Below are 17,676 nucleotides of genomic sequence, written 5' to 3'. Positions count from 1 at the left end.
CCCAGATTTTATTGAAATGTCCCAAAAAAAATCCCCAAACATATTTTTTTAACAAATAAATAAAAAATAAAATAAAAAAATAAAATAAAAGTAGCTGTATACGCCGAAATTGCGTGAAAATAAATAAATAAAACACGAACGTTTTAGATATTAATTCAAAATAAAAAGCAGTTGCTTTATTGAGGGAAATAAGTAAAAATTATAAAGAGAGGGTAGACAGATTACCTGGTTTGGTTGGTAGGCGAGAGATGAGTGACAACAATAATATTGAAAGGTGGCGTTGGCGGTAATTCGATACTCGTTAGAATCTGCATTTTGACAGTTCAGTTGTAATAAAATAGGAGTATGCAGATTGTAACGAGGATAGAATTAAAGACGCTTTGTTTCAAACACAATGAATGTGGAAAGCTACAAAGGTAAATTAAACCAATTAAAATTCTGAGTTAAACATTGGCGGCCACCTTGCAACATTATTAATGTTGTAACATTATGAACTACTTAAGACTACATGTTAAATGGACGATAATAAATAAGGTGGACAGTGCAGTTTGAGTGAGCAATTCATATTTATTCATTTGATTAAAGTATTTATTTTTTTCCAAAGTTTAACAAGGATAAATTAGGTATAGCATACGCCCGATAATACCCATTCAAATATAGTGTAATGGGCCACAGGTAGTCCCGGCATCGCTTGCACTCGATTAGTGACGACTTTCGCATACACGTCGGGACCGAACACCAACGCCACGCGACCAGGGGTGTAGAAACACGGATCTGCCAGGGGTAAACCCAAAAATGATTCTTTGACGCTTTGTGGAATCGGCTCGGAAGGTGTGAACACATGACGGAGGTCTGTCACTTTAGCCATTACAGAAATACGCTGGGAGGGATCGTAGTTCGATGCCACCGTAATGCGGCAGAACATGTTTCCATCGAGGTTAGATGTGGGTAATCTCAAATCGGACACCATCGAAGAACATATTCGGCTTTGTCTTCCACACGGATCTAACACTGCCCGAATTGGAATCGATGGTATGACATTCTGAAGGCGGACTATAAGGCTCGGGGATATGGTCGAGACCGTTTGAAATGTTAGTGACCCAAGAGAGTTACCAACGAAATGAGAGACCTGACGATGATCCACAGACGAACTGGGTATAGAACTAACTCTCGGACGAAATGAAGGACTAGGATACGGACCAGTTCTTACAGAATTGCGAGAACGGACCGACCTTTTGTTTATAGCGTCGATATGTTCTGACTCCGAATGTAGCAGAGTGTTGTGTCTACCCCTACATTTCACGCAAGATTTTTTGCTGTGACATTCCTTGGCTTCATGCCATTTGGCTAGACAACGTGTGCAGTCCCGATGTGCTTCAATGACTTCTATGCGCTCTTGTACTGTCATGGCCAGAAACTCTTTGCACGTACTAATCAAGTGCCTGCGATTGCAAACGCGACAAGAATGGCGACTTATGACCGAGGAGCCTGACGAGCCCGCAGTTACGGACTCCATCTCCGATCTAACGCGACTAGCTGGTTGAACGAGAGATGCAGGGACTGACGAAGAACCCACAGTTATGGATTCTACCCTGACCTGTTGATCTTCCGCATTTACGGATTCAGATCGTACGTTGCTCGAACCCGCAGGTACGGATTCGGTTGAATGATGGGTGGAGATCGGCAAGGCACGCGACTCCGCAGTTACGGATTCCGCCACCGATTCCGTTAATTTAACCGCAGCGATGGGCTGCACTAAATCCTCGATGTTTTTTGTAGCGATCTCAGTCTGTGATATATTGTTATTACCATCCATCTTTTCCAGAACATCATCGATTTCATTGATTAGGTCGATACCGTACATATTTGTGGCGTCCATTTTACTAAGGAAAGAAAACGTTTTAATTTTCTTCATTCGACGCTTGGTCGGTCAGAATGACCAACTTAGTAACCGGCCGCTTTACAACGCCGTTTGCCGTTCGTACGTCCACGACTCTAACGTGTCCGTCGACTCCCGGATAAACTTTGTCAACACGACCTAACTTCCACGAGGTCGGAGGGAGATTCTCGTGCCGAACCACGACTAAATCATCGCTTTGTACTTCTCTTTCTGGGAACTTCCATTTGTACCTCATATGCAAATTTTTAAGATATTCCTCCTTCCACCTATCACAAAACAAATGAGCGAGCGCTTGAAATTTTCTATACCGATTCACGAGCGATATCGGTTGTTCAGATATAAAGGGTTCAGGAGGAGAAAGTAACGGCGCGCCAATTAAGAAATGACCGGGTGTTAAGGAAACTAATTCTTGCGGATCGTCAGACATAGGACATATTGGACGCGAGTTAAGGCAAGCCTCTATTCGAGCTAAAACTGTCGCTAATTCCTCAAAAGTGAAACGAAGATTTCGACAATGCTTCCGAAAATGCAGTTTGAAGCTTTTAACTCCAGCTTCCCAGAGACCACCCATATGTGGTGCACCAGCTGGAATGAATTTCCACGATAAACCTTGATGTACAAGAGCATCAGAGGCCGAATCACAGCTATCTCGAATAAAGCGAATAAAATCTTTCCTTAGTTCACGCGAAGCGCCTACGAAATTTGTGCCATTATCGGAAAATATAGTTCGTGGACAACCTCGACGAGCTATAAACCTATGTAATGCGGCCATGAAATTGGCAGTCGACAAATCCGACACTGCCTCCAAATGAATAGCCTTAGTCGCGAAGCAAACGAATACACAAACGTATCCTTTTGTAATTTTACAAGCCCTACCAGTAAACGATTTGACCTCAAAAGGGCCAGCAAAGTCCACACCAGTAGTAATAAACGCCCTATCGACTATAGTTCTTTCCGGCGGAAGAGCTGCCATAATTTGACTACAATGTCTCTTTTTATCGACAAGACACACCTTGCAGTTACGAACAACCGCACGTATCAAATTTTTAACTCTTGGAATCCAATATTCCGTTCGCAAAATCCGCAACATCAGTTGCAGTCCGCCATGAACGCACTTAATGTGAACATATTCCACCAGAAGTCTAACGAACCTACTTCTATAGGGGAGAATAATCGGACAGCTCTCCGAGTTCGAAAGTGTGGGTGATTGCGCTAAACGACCATTCATGCGCATGACACCATGTTCATCAAGGACGGGATTTAGAGGGGCTAAACAACTCGACGTTGACACTGGTTTATTATCCATCAAACTTTTGTACTCATTTGCAAAATGGACTTTTTGAGTATTTATTATTAAGAGCATCCGAACCTCATTGAATTCCGAAGCGGTAATTCTTTTCGAAGGGTAAGTATATCTACCTCGGTACCGAGAGTTGGTCTGACGAACGAACCTAAACATATAAGCTACAGCACGAATCCCCATTGTAAAAGATGATGAGACGACTCCTAGTCTCATCACAAATGCACCCAAGAAACTAAAGGAAAAATAACCTAAGAGAATGAAAACACCCGCGTTAGCGATGTTGTTCGTTTCGTTGCTTTAGAGAGACTCATTCTTTATTTACATTCTACCTTAAAACTAAATCTTACATCAAACAATAACACACATACACATACATTCCGTTTGGACGCACATTAGAAATGCACGCTGCATCTATAAATACATTATGACGCCGTGCACACACACGTTGCGCCGATAATGGAAAATACATATTTTATTATCGACCCTTCGCTATCTTTACTATTTTGGGTACGACATTTGTTCCATTATTTATGGCCGACAGTTGATTATTTTTAGACATAGATTCTTAGACGACATGCTTACAAAGAAATCTACCTGACTCTATTTACACAGAAAAGAGTCTTCTACAAAATTCACCATTCTCCCCGCCTTAAAAGATCCTAATCTTTTAACTGTTAGGACAGGACATTGAACATTGCTTGCTATCTGACTCCATTTACATAGACTAATTTAGATACAGAACTAAACAGTTTCTGGTCTTAAGCAATCTAATTCTTTAACTAAAATGTATGTATGTTATTTTTTACTAAAGAGGAATATTATCATAATCCTTATCATAATGTAATATTTTTCATTACTTATTTTCTAAGTTAATAATAAACAACATATAAAGACTTATAATGACTTAATTCTAGGTGATGGCACCCAACACCTTCAGCAACCAGTATGGATTATGACTTCTTTTCCCTCGATGAAAGACGTGGTAAATCCATTTTCTTCTTGGAGGATTCTTCTCGGCACTAGAACTTTCTTCATTAATTATACGATGATTGGACACATGACGTATAATTCTACGCTTGACACGATCTGCACCGGCAACTTCTTCATTGGCATTATATAGTGTTGTCTTTATGTTTTCTCCACTTTTCCATTTTCGTGGCTTCATCATTATTTTTGTTGGTGGTTCTTGTGCTGTATCCGTTACAAACCTTTGAGATACGGTAGCACCGCCATCGATTTGCACTTCATTGGTACATTTCTGTTGTACCCTTGCTTTAGGATCACCTTTGGAAATTTCGATGTCATATTCTCTGCTAGTTACAGCCCATTCCGTTTGGCTACTAACTTCTTCGTCATACAATAGTTTTTCGTAGACAGCACTTTCTTGTAGCTGTTGTAATTCAGCGTCCACTTTGGCAATCTCAGAAGCGTGGCGTCTTCTTTCATTGGCGAGCAATTTTTCCAAATCATAATTTCGGCCATTCAATGCAGCATTTGTAGATTCCAACTTACTAATGCGAATATACAGGCTTTCAATATTTTGATGAGAGACATCTAATTCTTCGATAGCACGTGAAGCTGCAACGGACTCACGATTGGCTTCTGCTTGGAGATCCTTAATCTTTTGCTCGTACTGCATTTTCATTTTACGCATTTTTCCTTCGTGTTGTTCACGCAACTCTTGCAACGACTGTTGTAATATGGTCTCATATTGTTTACAAAGACGCTCATCCACCACACTGATTTCATGTTGGTGGCTAGAATACATTTCATCAATTTCTCGCAAATGGTTCTGCTCCTTAAACGTGAGTTCATCGCGTAGACTTTGAATGCGGTTTTGCAACTCAGTACGGATCATAGATTCAGCGTTTAAATATTTACGAGCTTCGTCCAATTGTTTTCGTAGACACTCCGATTCTTTCTGCACTTCACCAAGTTTTTCCACAGCCTTTTTTCGATCAGCATCTGCTGCTTGATACTTCACGCTAAGGTCAGCAGCTCGGGACTCATACTTTCGAGCCTTTTCTTCAGCAACTTGCCAGTCCTTGGATTTGTACTCCAAATTGGAATTAAGTTTTTTATTTTCGTCCAATAATTGATTTACTTTAACTTTCAACATTCGCGAAACATCACCGCATACGTTTTCATTCTTAGTTTCCGAAGTTTCTTCAACACTCCGCTGTTGAGAGTCTATACTACCTGGAAAACTCTGCTCAATTTTTCTAATTGAATTACTATCTACCTCTCTAGTATTTATCTTGGGAACCCATTTCCCATTGATTTCTTCATAATCTTTTACTTTCACCTCTTTAGGTGCTACTCTAGAACTTTTCCCAAATCTCACCATGCGGTACCAAATTTGTAAAAAGTTGAAATTTTCTACGAGATTATCCTCTTTAGGAAACTCATTCAAATATTGCATCAGTACTGATGACGCAATATCATATCTGTCTTTGACATCTTCTACACTTAGAAACTCATTCCTTATCTCAGTCTCCAGCGCATTTAATGAGTATTCAAACTCTCTAATTAAACCTCCTTTTAATGTTTCTGAATGGCGCAGTATGTTTCTTTTTTCATACTGTTCCAATGGACTTAAGCTGTCCATCTCAGCTATATATTTATATCTAGAAAGAATTCGCAACTCCGACGAATCCCTATTTGATTCTAAGCCCAAATCTATTCTAATCTGACGATCTAAATAGTCGAACTTTTTTATTGCATATCGCACACCTGAGGCGAATATGCTATGCATTTCATATGGAAATTTTCCCATATCGCGGAGCTCCCTATCATTGTCTAAAAAATCCCTTCTTGCTTCCGTGAAGGAACTACCAACTTTAAACAACTTTTCCCTTGTTTCCCTGGTTACACTTTTCTGAGCAATTTTGCTCAGTTCGAAATAAAGCGAAACAATGTATTCGCCCAACACCCTTTGATGTTGGATGAAATCTTGAAAATTCATTTTCACGTAATACACTTTTTGTCACTTTATTTATTTTATTATTAGTAGCTATAAAAATTGGCCTAACACAATCTTTGCTTCGACTGTGCGCCTTTCTATAACCTAACGAATAAACCTAACGTAGTCACTTTTAACTACGCGCCTATTACGTTATAACACTACGCGCAAACTAACACACTTTTTTTTCTTTGAAAATGTGAGCCTACCACGTCACTACACTTAACACGAATAAACTACACAAATTTCATTTTTTTTGAAACCGCGAGCCTATCACGTCGGGGTCACCAAATGATGAGACGACTCCTAGTCTCATCACAAATGCACCCAAGAAACTAAAGGAAAAATAACCTAAGAGAATGAAAACACCCGCGTTAGCGATGTTGTTCGTTTCGTTGCTTTAGAGAGACTCATTCTTTATTTACATTCTACCTTAAAACTAAATCTTACATCTAACAATAACACACATACACATACATTCCGTTTGGACGCACATTAGAAATGCACGCTGCATCTATAAATACATTATGACGCCGTGCACACACACGTTGCGCCGATAATGGAAAATACATATTTTATTATCGACCCTTCGCTATCTTTACTATTTTGGGTACGACATTTGTTCCATTATTTATGGCCGACAGTTGATTATTTTTAGACATAGATTCTTAGACGACATGCTTACAAAGAAATCTACCTGACTCTATTTACACAGAAAAGAGTCTTCTACAAAATTCACCAAAAGACGAATACCTATCCAGAATATCAGTATAAGTCGACGTAAAGAATGAGAAATGACACTGCACCGAACGCATTTCAATGTCAGTCTCAAGTGGAGTTAGGTCACGAATAGCCCAATTCGATTTATCTTGGCTGAGCCAGCATGGCCCATGCCACCAAAGGGGACTAGTAGCTAAGTCTGATGGAGGTACACCACGACTTCCTAGGTCCGCAGGATTATCTTCCGACCGAACATGATACCAATTATGGTTTCCAACATTTTCTTGAATTCTACAGACTCGATTTGCAACAAAAGTGGTCCAGGTAGAGGGGGTTTTTCGAAGCCAAGACAAAACAATAGTTGAATCCGTCCAACAATACACCTGACGAAATTCAATGTCGATCTCCTTGACGATGACTTTTAACAGTTCCGACGCTAAAACCGCACCACAAAGCTCTAAACGAGGGAGCGAAATTGATTTAATTGGGGCCACTTTGGTCTTACTAGACAACAAATGCACGAACACATTCTGACCTGGGACCTCAATTCGAATATATACTACCCCCGCGTATGCCTTAATCGAGGCATCTGAAAATACGTGTAATTCCGCCGAACACTGTGGAGTATATCGAATCCAACGTGGAATTTGTATCGTATTTACTTTATGATACGTCTCTACGAATTTACGCCACTCCAAATAAGTGGCCTCTACAAGGGGACCGTCCCAACCGATTTGATCTAGCCAGACCTTTTGCATAATCATTTTTGCCGTGACAATAACTGGCCCTAACCAACCAACAGGGTCGAACAACTTAGCTATTGCGGACAGAACTTCCCGTTTAGTATAACTAGCCTTCTTTTCTATGGGTTTGACATCGAAATAAAAAGAATCCAACCTAGCATTCCACCTGATACCAAGAGGTTTCGAACTACTAGCTTCCACGAATGACAATAATTGCGCATCTACCAAATGTTCTGGAGGGAAACGATTCAAAATAGTCTTATCATTGGCCGTCCACTTTCTAAGCTCAAACTTTGCAGAAGAAAGTGCCGAAATAAGTTGATCCCTAGCTGTCAACGCGGTCTCAAGGTCATGAGCTCCTGCCAATACATCATCCACATACATGGATTTTCGCAATATATGCGCTGCTAGGGGATACTGAGTTTCTGTTTCGTCCGCCAGTTGCAACAATGTTCTAATTGCTAGATAAGGGGCGCAATTCAAACCGAAAGTCACTGTTTCTAATTCGAAATCTTGAACGGGTTTAGTTGGCGAGTCCCGATAGAGGATTCTTTGAAGCGAAGTGTGCTGAGGGTCAACGCGAATCTGCCGATACATTTGGGTTATGTCTGAATTGAAAACGAACTTAAATACTCGCCAACGAAGTATTAAAAGTACAAGGTCGAGCTGCAAAGTGGGCCCGACATGTAGAATGTCGTTCAGACTGTTCCCGTTAGAAGTTTTATTCGAGGCGTTAAATACGACCCGCAATTTTGTTGTCTGTTTTTCGAGGTTTATGACCGGATGGTGAGGCAAATAACACGAAAGGGTGCTAGTATTGGCAGCAGAAACTGACTTCATATGGTCGAGCTCTAAATATTCAGTCAGAACCTTATCATATGTGACTTTTACATCCGGTTTTTTCAATAAGGACGCCTCATTCCGAAGGAATTGCTTGAGGACATTACCACGAGATTCCCCCAAATACCCGTTTACTCCTAACTCAGTTCGCAAGGGCAGGGTTACAATAAATCTACCGTCAGAGGATCTACGAGTGGTTCGAACAAAATTTTCTTCACAAATGCGGTCAGATGGGGATAACATTTTCCGTTTAGGAGTTTCTTCCAATTCCCAGAATCGCAACAAAGTTTTATTAAGAGAGTCCTCTTCCTCAATATTAATTGTCGTAGCAAAGGTTCTAATTTCCGACGATAGAATTGGCCCAGTGACAAGCCAACCGAAAACAGTATTTTGTGCTAGCAAAGTTCCCGATATAATGGAACGACATCCCTCTAACAAGATCTTAGGATATAAATCTGCACCGAGCAGCAGATCTACGGGACGAGAATCAAATAAATTGACGTCCGCCAAACGAATATTTGGTATTTGCGACCTAAAATCTGAAGAGACAGTAAAGGATGGTAAACTTCCCGAAATTAGTGGCAATACTAACGCGTTCGTTGATAACAAAACCGAAGGATCGCATGGACTTCCAATTTGAATAGAACAAACTTTGCGAGAATTTGCCGAAATTGCACAATTAACGCCCGAAATACTAACATTCGTAGAAGAAACTGGAAGTTTAAGGCGATTCTGAAGCCGCTCAGACAAAAACGAAGATTTCGAAGCGGGGTCTATCAGAGCCCTAGCTGGGTACGAGATACCACAATGAATCAAATTTACCATCGCTGTTCCTAAAAGCACAGATTTATTTTGAGCTGCGTGGAAGACTTGTCGGGGGTTACCTGCCGAAGTGGAAGGAAGAGAAGGTTCGATTGAGGAGTTAGAAGGCCTATTTTCGACGTTGTTTGGATTTCTGTTAGACGAATTTGGAACCGGGGCTGACTTTTTAGGAGAAGAATCATTTCTATGTAACAACGTGTGATGTGTTCCACTACATTTAGAACACCGAAACTTACTTATGCAAGTTTTAACCTCGTGTCCCTTTCGCAAACAATTGACACATAAGCGACGACGTTTAACAATAGAAAACCGGCTGGAGATCGACATATTTTTGAACCGAGGACATTCAAAAAGTTGATGACTATGTTTTGGGCACAGAATACAATCGGTTTTTTGTGGAGACGGAGGGTTATTTGAGGAAGCAGATTTAATTAAATGAGTCTGGACCTTCCTGACGTTCGATTTTGTTGCCTGTTCACTACCCCTCATATCATGTAGACACATTAGTGTTCGAATTCGTTCCGTTAAGAAGCTATCTAAATCCTCCCAAAGTGAAATAGCCGATTTATCTTTAACGCTTTGTTCCCACAGGGTTTGCGTAATTTTTGGTAACCGCTGAAGACAAATAAATACCAAAAATGGATCCCAATTTTCTGTAGGAATGTCGTAAATTTACATCGCTGACAAACAACCATTAATTCCGCGTTGTATTGTCTTCAAACCCGAACTAGACTCATTCTGGAGGACTGGCAAAGCGAAAAGTGTTTTCAATTGGTTATGGACGAGTAACCGAGGATTATCATAATTATCCTTTAAAGCATTCCACGCTAGATCGAAACTGCGGTGTGTCAATGGAAATTTCGAGACAATTTCTCGAGCTTCTCCACTAGTTTTGCGCACGAGATGACAAAGGCGCTCTATATCGCTCAAACGCGAATTTTTTATATACACCGCGCTAAAAAGGTCCCTAAACGTGGGCCACGATTGAAATTGTAATGCTAGATTATGAAAACTGTCATTATTAGGTGGATCTATAAAACTCTGACGACCACTAGGATTCCCAATACTCGATATTGGGGAGCTAGTGACACTTACTTCCTTAAAAGTATGAGTAGAAGAGCTCGTTTTACCTGCTGCTGCATCGTTAGACTGTAATACTTTTGGAGTATCACAGGGATGCTGCGAAGCTAGCGAAAGTACTGAACTACAACGAGAAGAGTTCAAAGACTTCCTAGAACCTCGTAATTCCGACAGTTGAACATTTAAATTTGTTAAACATTTCATATATTCCTGATGCACGACCTCATATTTGTGATCAGCGGACTCAATCATATCTTTAGTTGTATCCTCAGACGCTTCCAAATAGAGCATACACGAATTAAACTTATCCTGAGTATCTCTCCAAACCTTTTCCAATTCGACGCTACGAACTTCTAACGCACAGAGGTTAATTTCCTCATGTTTCATTGCCCGAATATTTTCCACGAATCTAACGAAGGCATCAGAAACTCTGATAAAACTTTCCAAGGGACTGAATGGCATATTTGTAAATTTTATTTAACACACGCACAAGAAAATTAAAAAAGTTTTCCAAAAATTCTCCAAAAAAACCAAATTTTTCTTGATCAAAGTCCAAAAAATGATTTATAATCAACGAAAATCTCGAAACGATTAAAATTTTATACGAAAAACGACCTAATTCTTAACAAAGAAACCAATTTCTTCTAGAAAAGAATTAAAATCGACCAAAATATCCGAACTTCAGTTGCACGAAATAGCAATTTTTTGCGAAATTTCTCTCAAATATCAACAAATTGCTCGAAATAGCACAAATGTTAACTAGAAATTTCCAAAAAAATCAATAAGTTCCGAAAATGCCTATAATTTTCCAACAAAATTATAGAAATGGCACAAAATTTCAACAAAAATTCGAATAAAAATTGTCAAAACCGCTCAAAATTCCCCAAAAATCGACAATTTGTGAAAAAAACGATAGATATTGCTCAATTTTCCAACAAAATGACCGAAATGTCACAAAGATTCCCAAACACCAAACTTATTTCCCACGAAAAATCAAGAAAAAGTACCAAAATTTGCTAAATCGCACGAAATATTAAAATATTTGTATATAATAATATATAAAAAGATCAATAAAAATATATAAAAAAAAAGCGAAAATATCAATAATTTTCCAAAAAATATTTAGTTCAATATAAAATAATATGAAAAATTATTATTTATACGAACCGATAAAAATGTCGACCAATGCGGACTGTAGGGTGCACGATATTTAATTTTTTCCAATATTCGTTCACTATACACACACACACTACTAATATAATTAGCAAAAAATATTTTCTCCTTTATAACAAACGTATTAACTAACCACAATCGACCGAACCGATTGGTGTAGCGCACACGTAATAAAAGAGAAACGAAATAACAAAACGTATGTATGTTTATAATAGGCAAGCGACGGTTGCCTATACCAATGGTATGTATGTAGCTAGCGTGTGTGTATGGCTAAACGATAGACGAACGATTGACCGCCAAGCGTACGTATGTTTACGCGTAAATATGTAAATATAATTGTGTATTATTGACCAGCGAAAAAAGGGAATAAGCGAAAAAATTATTTGGGGTATTTTGTGTGGTGTCTTTTGAGTTCTTATTAGGCAAACAAATGAACACTAGAGTGAGTGGAAATAAATGAAATATTTATTATTATTTTAATAAATAATTAGCACTTTAAATGAATATTACACCACCAAATCAATTTAAATAAATTATTAAAATATTTTATTCCACTCAACAGTAAAAATTGCACTTTTTGAAATATTAATTTTGCAAATAATTTTTAGATTTTTTTTTCTTTTTTCACTGATCACTAATACGTCCGTCCGCGACTAATAAACAATCGAACGATAGACGGAGGCACAAAAAAGGGATACGCGACGCGTTGTAAAGCGGTCGATATTTTTTGTTGTTGTAAAAAATATTTAAAGAAATATATTTTTTTTGTTTACGATTTTTTTGTTATTTTTTCGCGAGCTCACAAATTAAAAAGATCACTGCACTGACCTACCTGTTTGTTGATGTAAATAGAGATGAATATGATGATGAAGTTGATAATGGTGTTGTTGATGTTAATGATGATTAAGCTGCGAGAAAACGAGAACCAAAAACCAATTAGAAAAATTGCAAAGCTCGTATCCAGGCTCGATAGGACCAATGTTTACGCCGAAATTGCGTGAAAATAAATAAATAAAACACGAACGTTTTAGATATTAATTCAAAATAAAAAGCAGTTGCTTTATTGAGGGAAATAAGTAAAAATTATAAAGAGAGGGTAGACAGATTACCTGGTTTGGTTGGTAGGCGAGAGATGAGTGACAACAATAATATTGAAAGGTGGCGTTGGCGGTAATTCGATACTCGTTAGAATCTGCATTTTGACAGTTCAGTTGTAATAAAATAGGAGTATGCAGATTGTAACGAGGATAGAATTAAAGACGCTTTGTTTCAAACACAATGAATGTGGAAAGCTACAAAGGTAAATTAAACCAATTAAAATTCTGAGTTAAACAGTAGCTCTATTTTACTATTGAAATTCGTTTCATGCATTTTATTTTACATAAGTCAACATAAGTAAAACGGCAACAAAAAGTTTGTACTTCATTCAAATTTGTACATTGAAATTCAATAAAATTGGTTTCGCATTAGTAAAGTATCTATTCTTCTGCTTTTAATATAGTTCATAATAGAAAAACTCTTTCTACACATCGCTCATTTACTCAAAGAGTGGCATAACTCAAAAAATGCGTTTGCTGAGTTAGCAATTTCTATTTTTTCTATGATGCCTACTTTATCTTGCGACAAATTATATGCAAATATAATTGTTCCACAAACATCGCAGATGGGACAAGGGAGACTTCTCTCATATCAATGAGTGCACCCCGATTCATATTAGCTCAACGATATGGGACCTACAGTTTATTGCCGAGTCCGAACGGCGCACAGTGTTGTTAACTTTTACATATGTTTATATTTTTTTCTTACAGTTAACACATCTGATACAACGAATCTTAAAGAATTTTGTCGATATGTGCGCCCATAATGAAGTTATAGCTCTTTAAATATGAAAAATACTTCCCAGGTAATCTAAAGCGATAATTATATGAAAGTTAGACGACATTTAAAATAACATTTTCTGAAAAGTTTGTTGATAATATTAAAAGTTTTGGATGGGGATTTGAGGGGTGCGCTATAAATATGAAATTTTAGTACAAAAAGTTGACATCAACTGCACATGGGCAAAGTACCGTTATCAAGAATAAAAAATTTAAATTTGATAAAAAATATAAATTCTTAATATTTGGTAGAGTATATCTTTTGATTGCCACCTATTGCCATCTTGGCTCTTGATTTCCGTTAATTGGACATATCTTCCGAAGCGAAATGTGTAAAAACATTCTGCCCATCCCTGCAATCTTCTGAGATATATCGGTTCAGATTTGATATAGCCCCCATATATATCTTTTACCGATTTTGCTACAACTTGTTCAATTTTGATCGAATTGTAAGTGTTATTTGCTTAGGACCCTGAATAACTACACCGATTTTCACAAAAATCGGTTCAGATTTGGATATAGCCCCCATATATATCTTCCTCCGATTTTGCTATAATTCGCTCAAATTTTGATGAATAGCCTTCAAATTTAACAAGAGATGTTCCTCAGGCCCCTGTTCAGTTTTACCGTTGACCTTGGTTGGGCCATATCGTTTCAGGTTTGAATATGGCTTCGATATATAATTTCGCCCGATGTCACTAAAGTACGGATAATTACGTCATATTTTCTTATTTAACCAATATCTCACATAAATTGTGTGTTTGGTGAAAATATACATGAGAGCTATATCCAAATCTAAGCCGATTTTTGTCCAAATAGGTGAAACTGGAAAAGGCCTTAAGAAAACATCCCATGTTAAATTTGAAGGCTATGTTTCAAAAATTGATCGATTTATAGCAAAATCGGTGAAAGATATATGTATATGGAGGCTATATCCAAATCTGTACCGATTTTTGCGATATAAAATCAAAATCGGTAAAAATGAACAGTGGCCTGAGGAAACATCCCATGTTAAATTTGAAGACTGACTATTCATCAAAAATTGAGCGATTTATAGCAAAATCGGGGAATGATATATATGGGAGCTATATCCAAATCTGAACCGAAAATCGGTGAAACTACTCGGAAGCATAAGAAAATATTACATATTAAATTTGAAGGCTATTGGATCAAAAATGCCCGGGTTATAGCAAAATCGGAGAAAGATATATATGGGGGCTATATCCAAATCTGAACCGATATGGACCAAAGTTGTAACTTTTCATTCCTATGCCCTTATAAGTACTTGTGCAAAAATTCATCGACCTAGGTCAACTCCTTCTTTTTTTGTCTACTTTTGTATGGAAGCGGCAACACTGTGCGGCGTGTCTTAAGACACCACTTGTAGAAAAGTTTTACATGGCTGAAATACACTGGAAAGGTCGCCAACAATGCTGAGGGGTATTTAGCCACCGTTGAAAATTTGATGTTTCTTGGCCGGGGAATCGAACCCACGACCTTCAGCGTGCAAGGCGGGTGTGCATACCATTGCACCACGGTGGCGCCCATTTTTTAAAAATAGAATTTTTGCTAGTTTTATTTTTCAAAAGTAAAGCCTAGATCCGTGGCTGCCAATGGTAAATATGCAAAATATTTTGTGGTGACTGATGACTGGCAAAAATGAACGTCCACAGTATCAAGCAACCGATTATTTGAGCAAAACTGTCAGTCAAAACTGATCGTGTGTAGCCCACTTTATAGTGACAGTTATAGATGGTTTAAAATTCGAGTGCAGTTTATTATAAGCCGTTCCCGGTTCCATTTTAACGCTTTGAAAACTGAGATTAAGCATATTTATCTCTTTTATAATTGGTTTAATTTCATCATAGCTTATCAATCCAAAGGCTCAATTCTGTTTCAATGAAAATGTGAGATGTGAAAGAAAATATTTTTCGTTTCAAATTTTCATAGATCAAGAAGCCAGCCCCAGAAATCATTTGTGCAGTTAAGTCCCCTTCAGCAGTTGAAATGATGGAAAAATGGTATTTCAATTCAACCCATTGTTCTAGTACACGGCCAATTGCCGAACCGCATGATAACACTTCAAAGCTGTTATAAATTATCACAAGTGTGACCATTTAGTATATGACGCATGTTATTTGTGCGTTATGCGAGCGCTACTATTAAAAAAGGTTCAGATAATCTGAAACAATTACTCAAAAAAGAATTTCCTCAAAAATCCCCAAGCATTTTTCAAAATTTCCCCACAAATTCCGCAATTCCCCAAGTCGAATTATTTTTCCCCATTTCAGAAAAAATTCCCCAATTTGGGGAAAAATCCCCAATACTGACAACGCTGGCGAGGGATATGAAGTAGTGAAGCCCATGTACATGGTTTTCTGTGTTTGTTGTGTTGCCTCTTCTTGTTATTCGTTGCAAGATTTAAAAACATTTAATTAATACCTTTGTTCCTTTACGTTCAAGAATCTTCAAATTGTACTACTTTTTACTCGAAAAGCTTTCCTTTACTTCAGACACTATACAATTCATATAGGAGCAGTTTACAACTTTAGCCGGTTTTACCATTTTCAGAAGTAAAGGATCAGACCAAATGAAATAGCGCACATTTAACTATTAATATTAATTTAATTATTAATGTTAATTATTTTGTGTTGTTTTTTAGTTTATTTATGTTTGTTTTGTTTTTATTGGTATGAAAAGCACAACAAACGCGAATGGTAAAATAAAGAGGACACACAAAAATCTTAAATTTCACGTTAATGTGTGTGGACACTAACGAAACTTGAAAAAAAAAACTTTTACGAAATTGGTTTCAAGAAATCATGCTAGTCTGACCATCGACTAACTTAAAGTGGGGTACATACGATCAGTTTTGAATGTCAGTTTTGCTCAAATAATCGGTTGCTTGCCAGTGTGGCCGTTCATTTTTGTCAGTTATCAGGCAACCACAAAATATTTTGTGGTTGCTGGACAGTTTGACATTTATCGACATTTGCGAAAGGGATTTTTGTGCAAATTAAATTGGTGGATAATTAAATTCAATTTGTGCACAAATAATGGATAGAAATGAATGATTTTTTTGCAATAATTTTAATGCACTTGTTAATGACTATTTATACTTAACCCTTTGAAGCCCGAATTTTTTTCCGTAGAGATAAAATTTTTTTTCATATTTATTATGATTAGTTGTCGCAAAAATAAGCCCTTTATGCAAAAAATTCTTATCAATTCCTTGCGGTTAGGGAGGTACCAAATGTTGCCTGTGGGCAACATCGGGCCATTGCTGTTATAAAAATGAACAAAGTTTGTTTCTTAAGTCTTTTTATTATTGTTATATTTCTCATTATTCATGATGTGGAAAAGTATAATCTGATGAGTTTGTTTAATTCTAGAAGAAAATTAATGGAAATTTAATGAAAATTGGTCTATATCTATCATATATAGTTCACAAATTAGCCAATTTTGACGTATATGGTGGTGTTCATATAATTTGAAATGCTCATATTGACATTTTTCAGAGTAGAAGCGTTTGAAAAATATTTTCTATTTTATATGCAGACTCTAAACCTGATAATATTGACCTTCATCCAATACATAAAATTATCATCATCGATATTTGAACAGATATTCGCTTGATATCATACAAATTCATAACATGTAATATGTATATTCACCAAAAACTGTGTCAATTTTCTCTTGATTCAAGTCCAATCTTCGAATAACAATATAAATACAACATTTTTCACAACTTCGAATGTTCCAATTACCCTTTGTATTTCATTGAATACCACTAACCAGCATTTTCGACTTCCACTAATGTAACCACTTTATTACCACAATGGCCCAATGTTGCCCACAGGCAACTTCCAAATTTCAAAAATTTTTAACAACTAATTGGAACTGTAAATTGCATGTTTGTTTTTTTATTTATTAGATCAACATCTCAGTAAGATTTTTCAAAAAATGTTGGCTGCAATTATTCAATTCGTTTGACATTTAACGGCATTTTATAAAATCCCTAAAATATGTCATGTCCAAATTTGTACTCGACTAGTTATATTAAACAAGCATAACTTCGCCAATCTAGCTATTTATTTAAAAGTATTTTCCATTTTTTTATTCTTCTGAAATCAATCTACCGACACCCATCCCAGCTAGCATTTGGAAGACTGTTTTTCCAAAAATCACATTGAGGAGTCTTTTTAGAGTCCTATTGGTGATCAAATCGCTTGTATGATCAGAAAGGGACTCGAAAG

At 37.2% G+C, this 17,676-nt stretch overlaps 1 protein-coding gene across 1 annotated transcript; it reads right to left on the bottom strand.

The window, feature by feature from the left end:
• Window positions 1-141: 141 nt before the first annotated feature.
• On the bottom strand, window positions 142-14,854 carry LOC141406795 (uncharacterized). Its single transcript, XM_073992836.1, has 2 exons — window positions 12,376-14,854; window positions 142-1,883 (listed from the first exon to the last, which is right to left on the bottom strand). The coding sequence occupies exon 2, from the start codon at window positions 1,877-1,879 to the stop codon at window positions 620-622; it is 1,260 nt and encodes a 419-aa protein (XP_073848937.1). The 5' UTR covers window positions 1,880-1,883; window positions 12,376-14,854; the 3' UTR covers window positions 142-619.
• Window positions 14,855-17,676: the final 2,822 nt, after the last annotated feature.

The sequence above is a fragment of the Musca autumnalis genome, unplaced genomic scaffold (assembly GCF_047663935.1).
Source record: "Musca autumnalis isolate F117 unplaced genomic scaffold, ASM4766393v1 scaffold_1, whole genome shotgun sequence".
In the NCBI taxonomy this organism is placed as follows: Eukaryota; Metazoa; Arthropoda; class Insecta; order Diptera; family Muscidae; genus Musca; species Musca autumnalis.
This window is presented reverse-complemented; position numbering and strand designations above follow the sequence as displayed.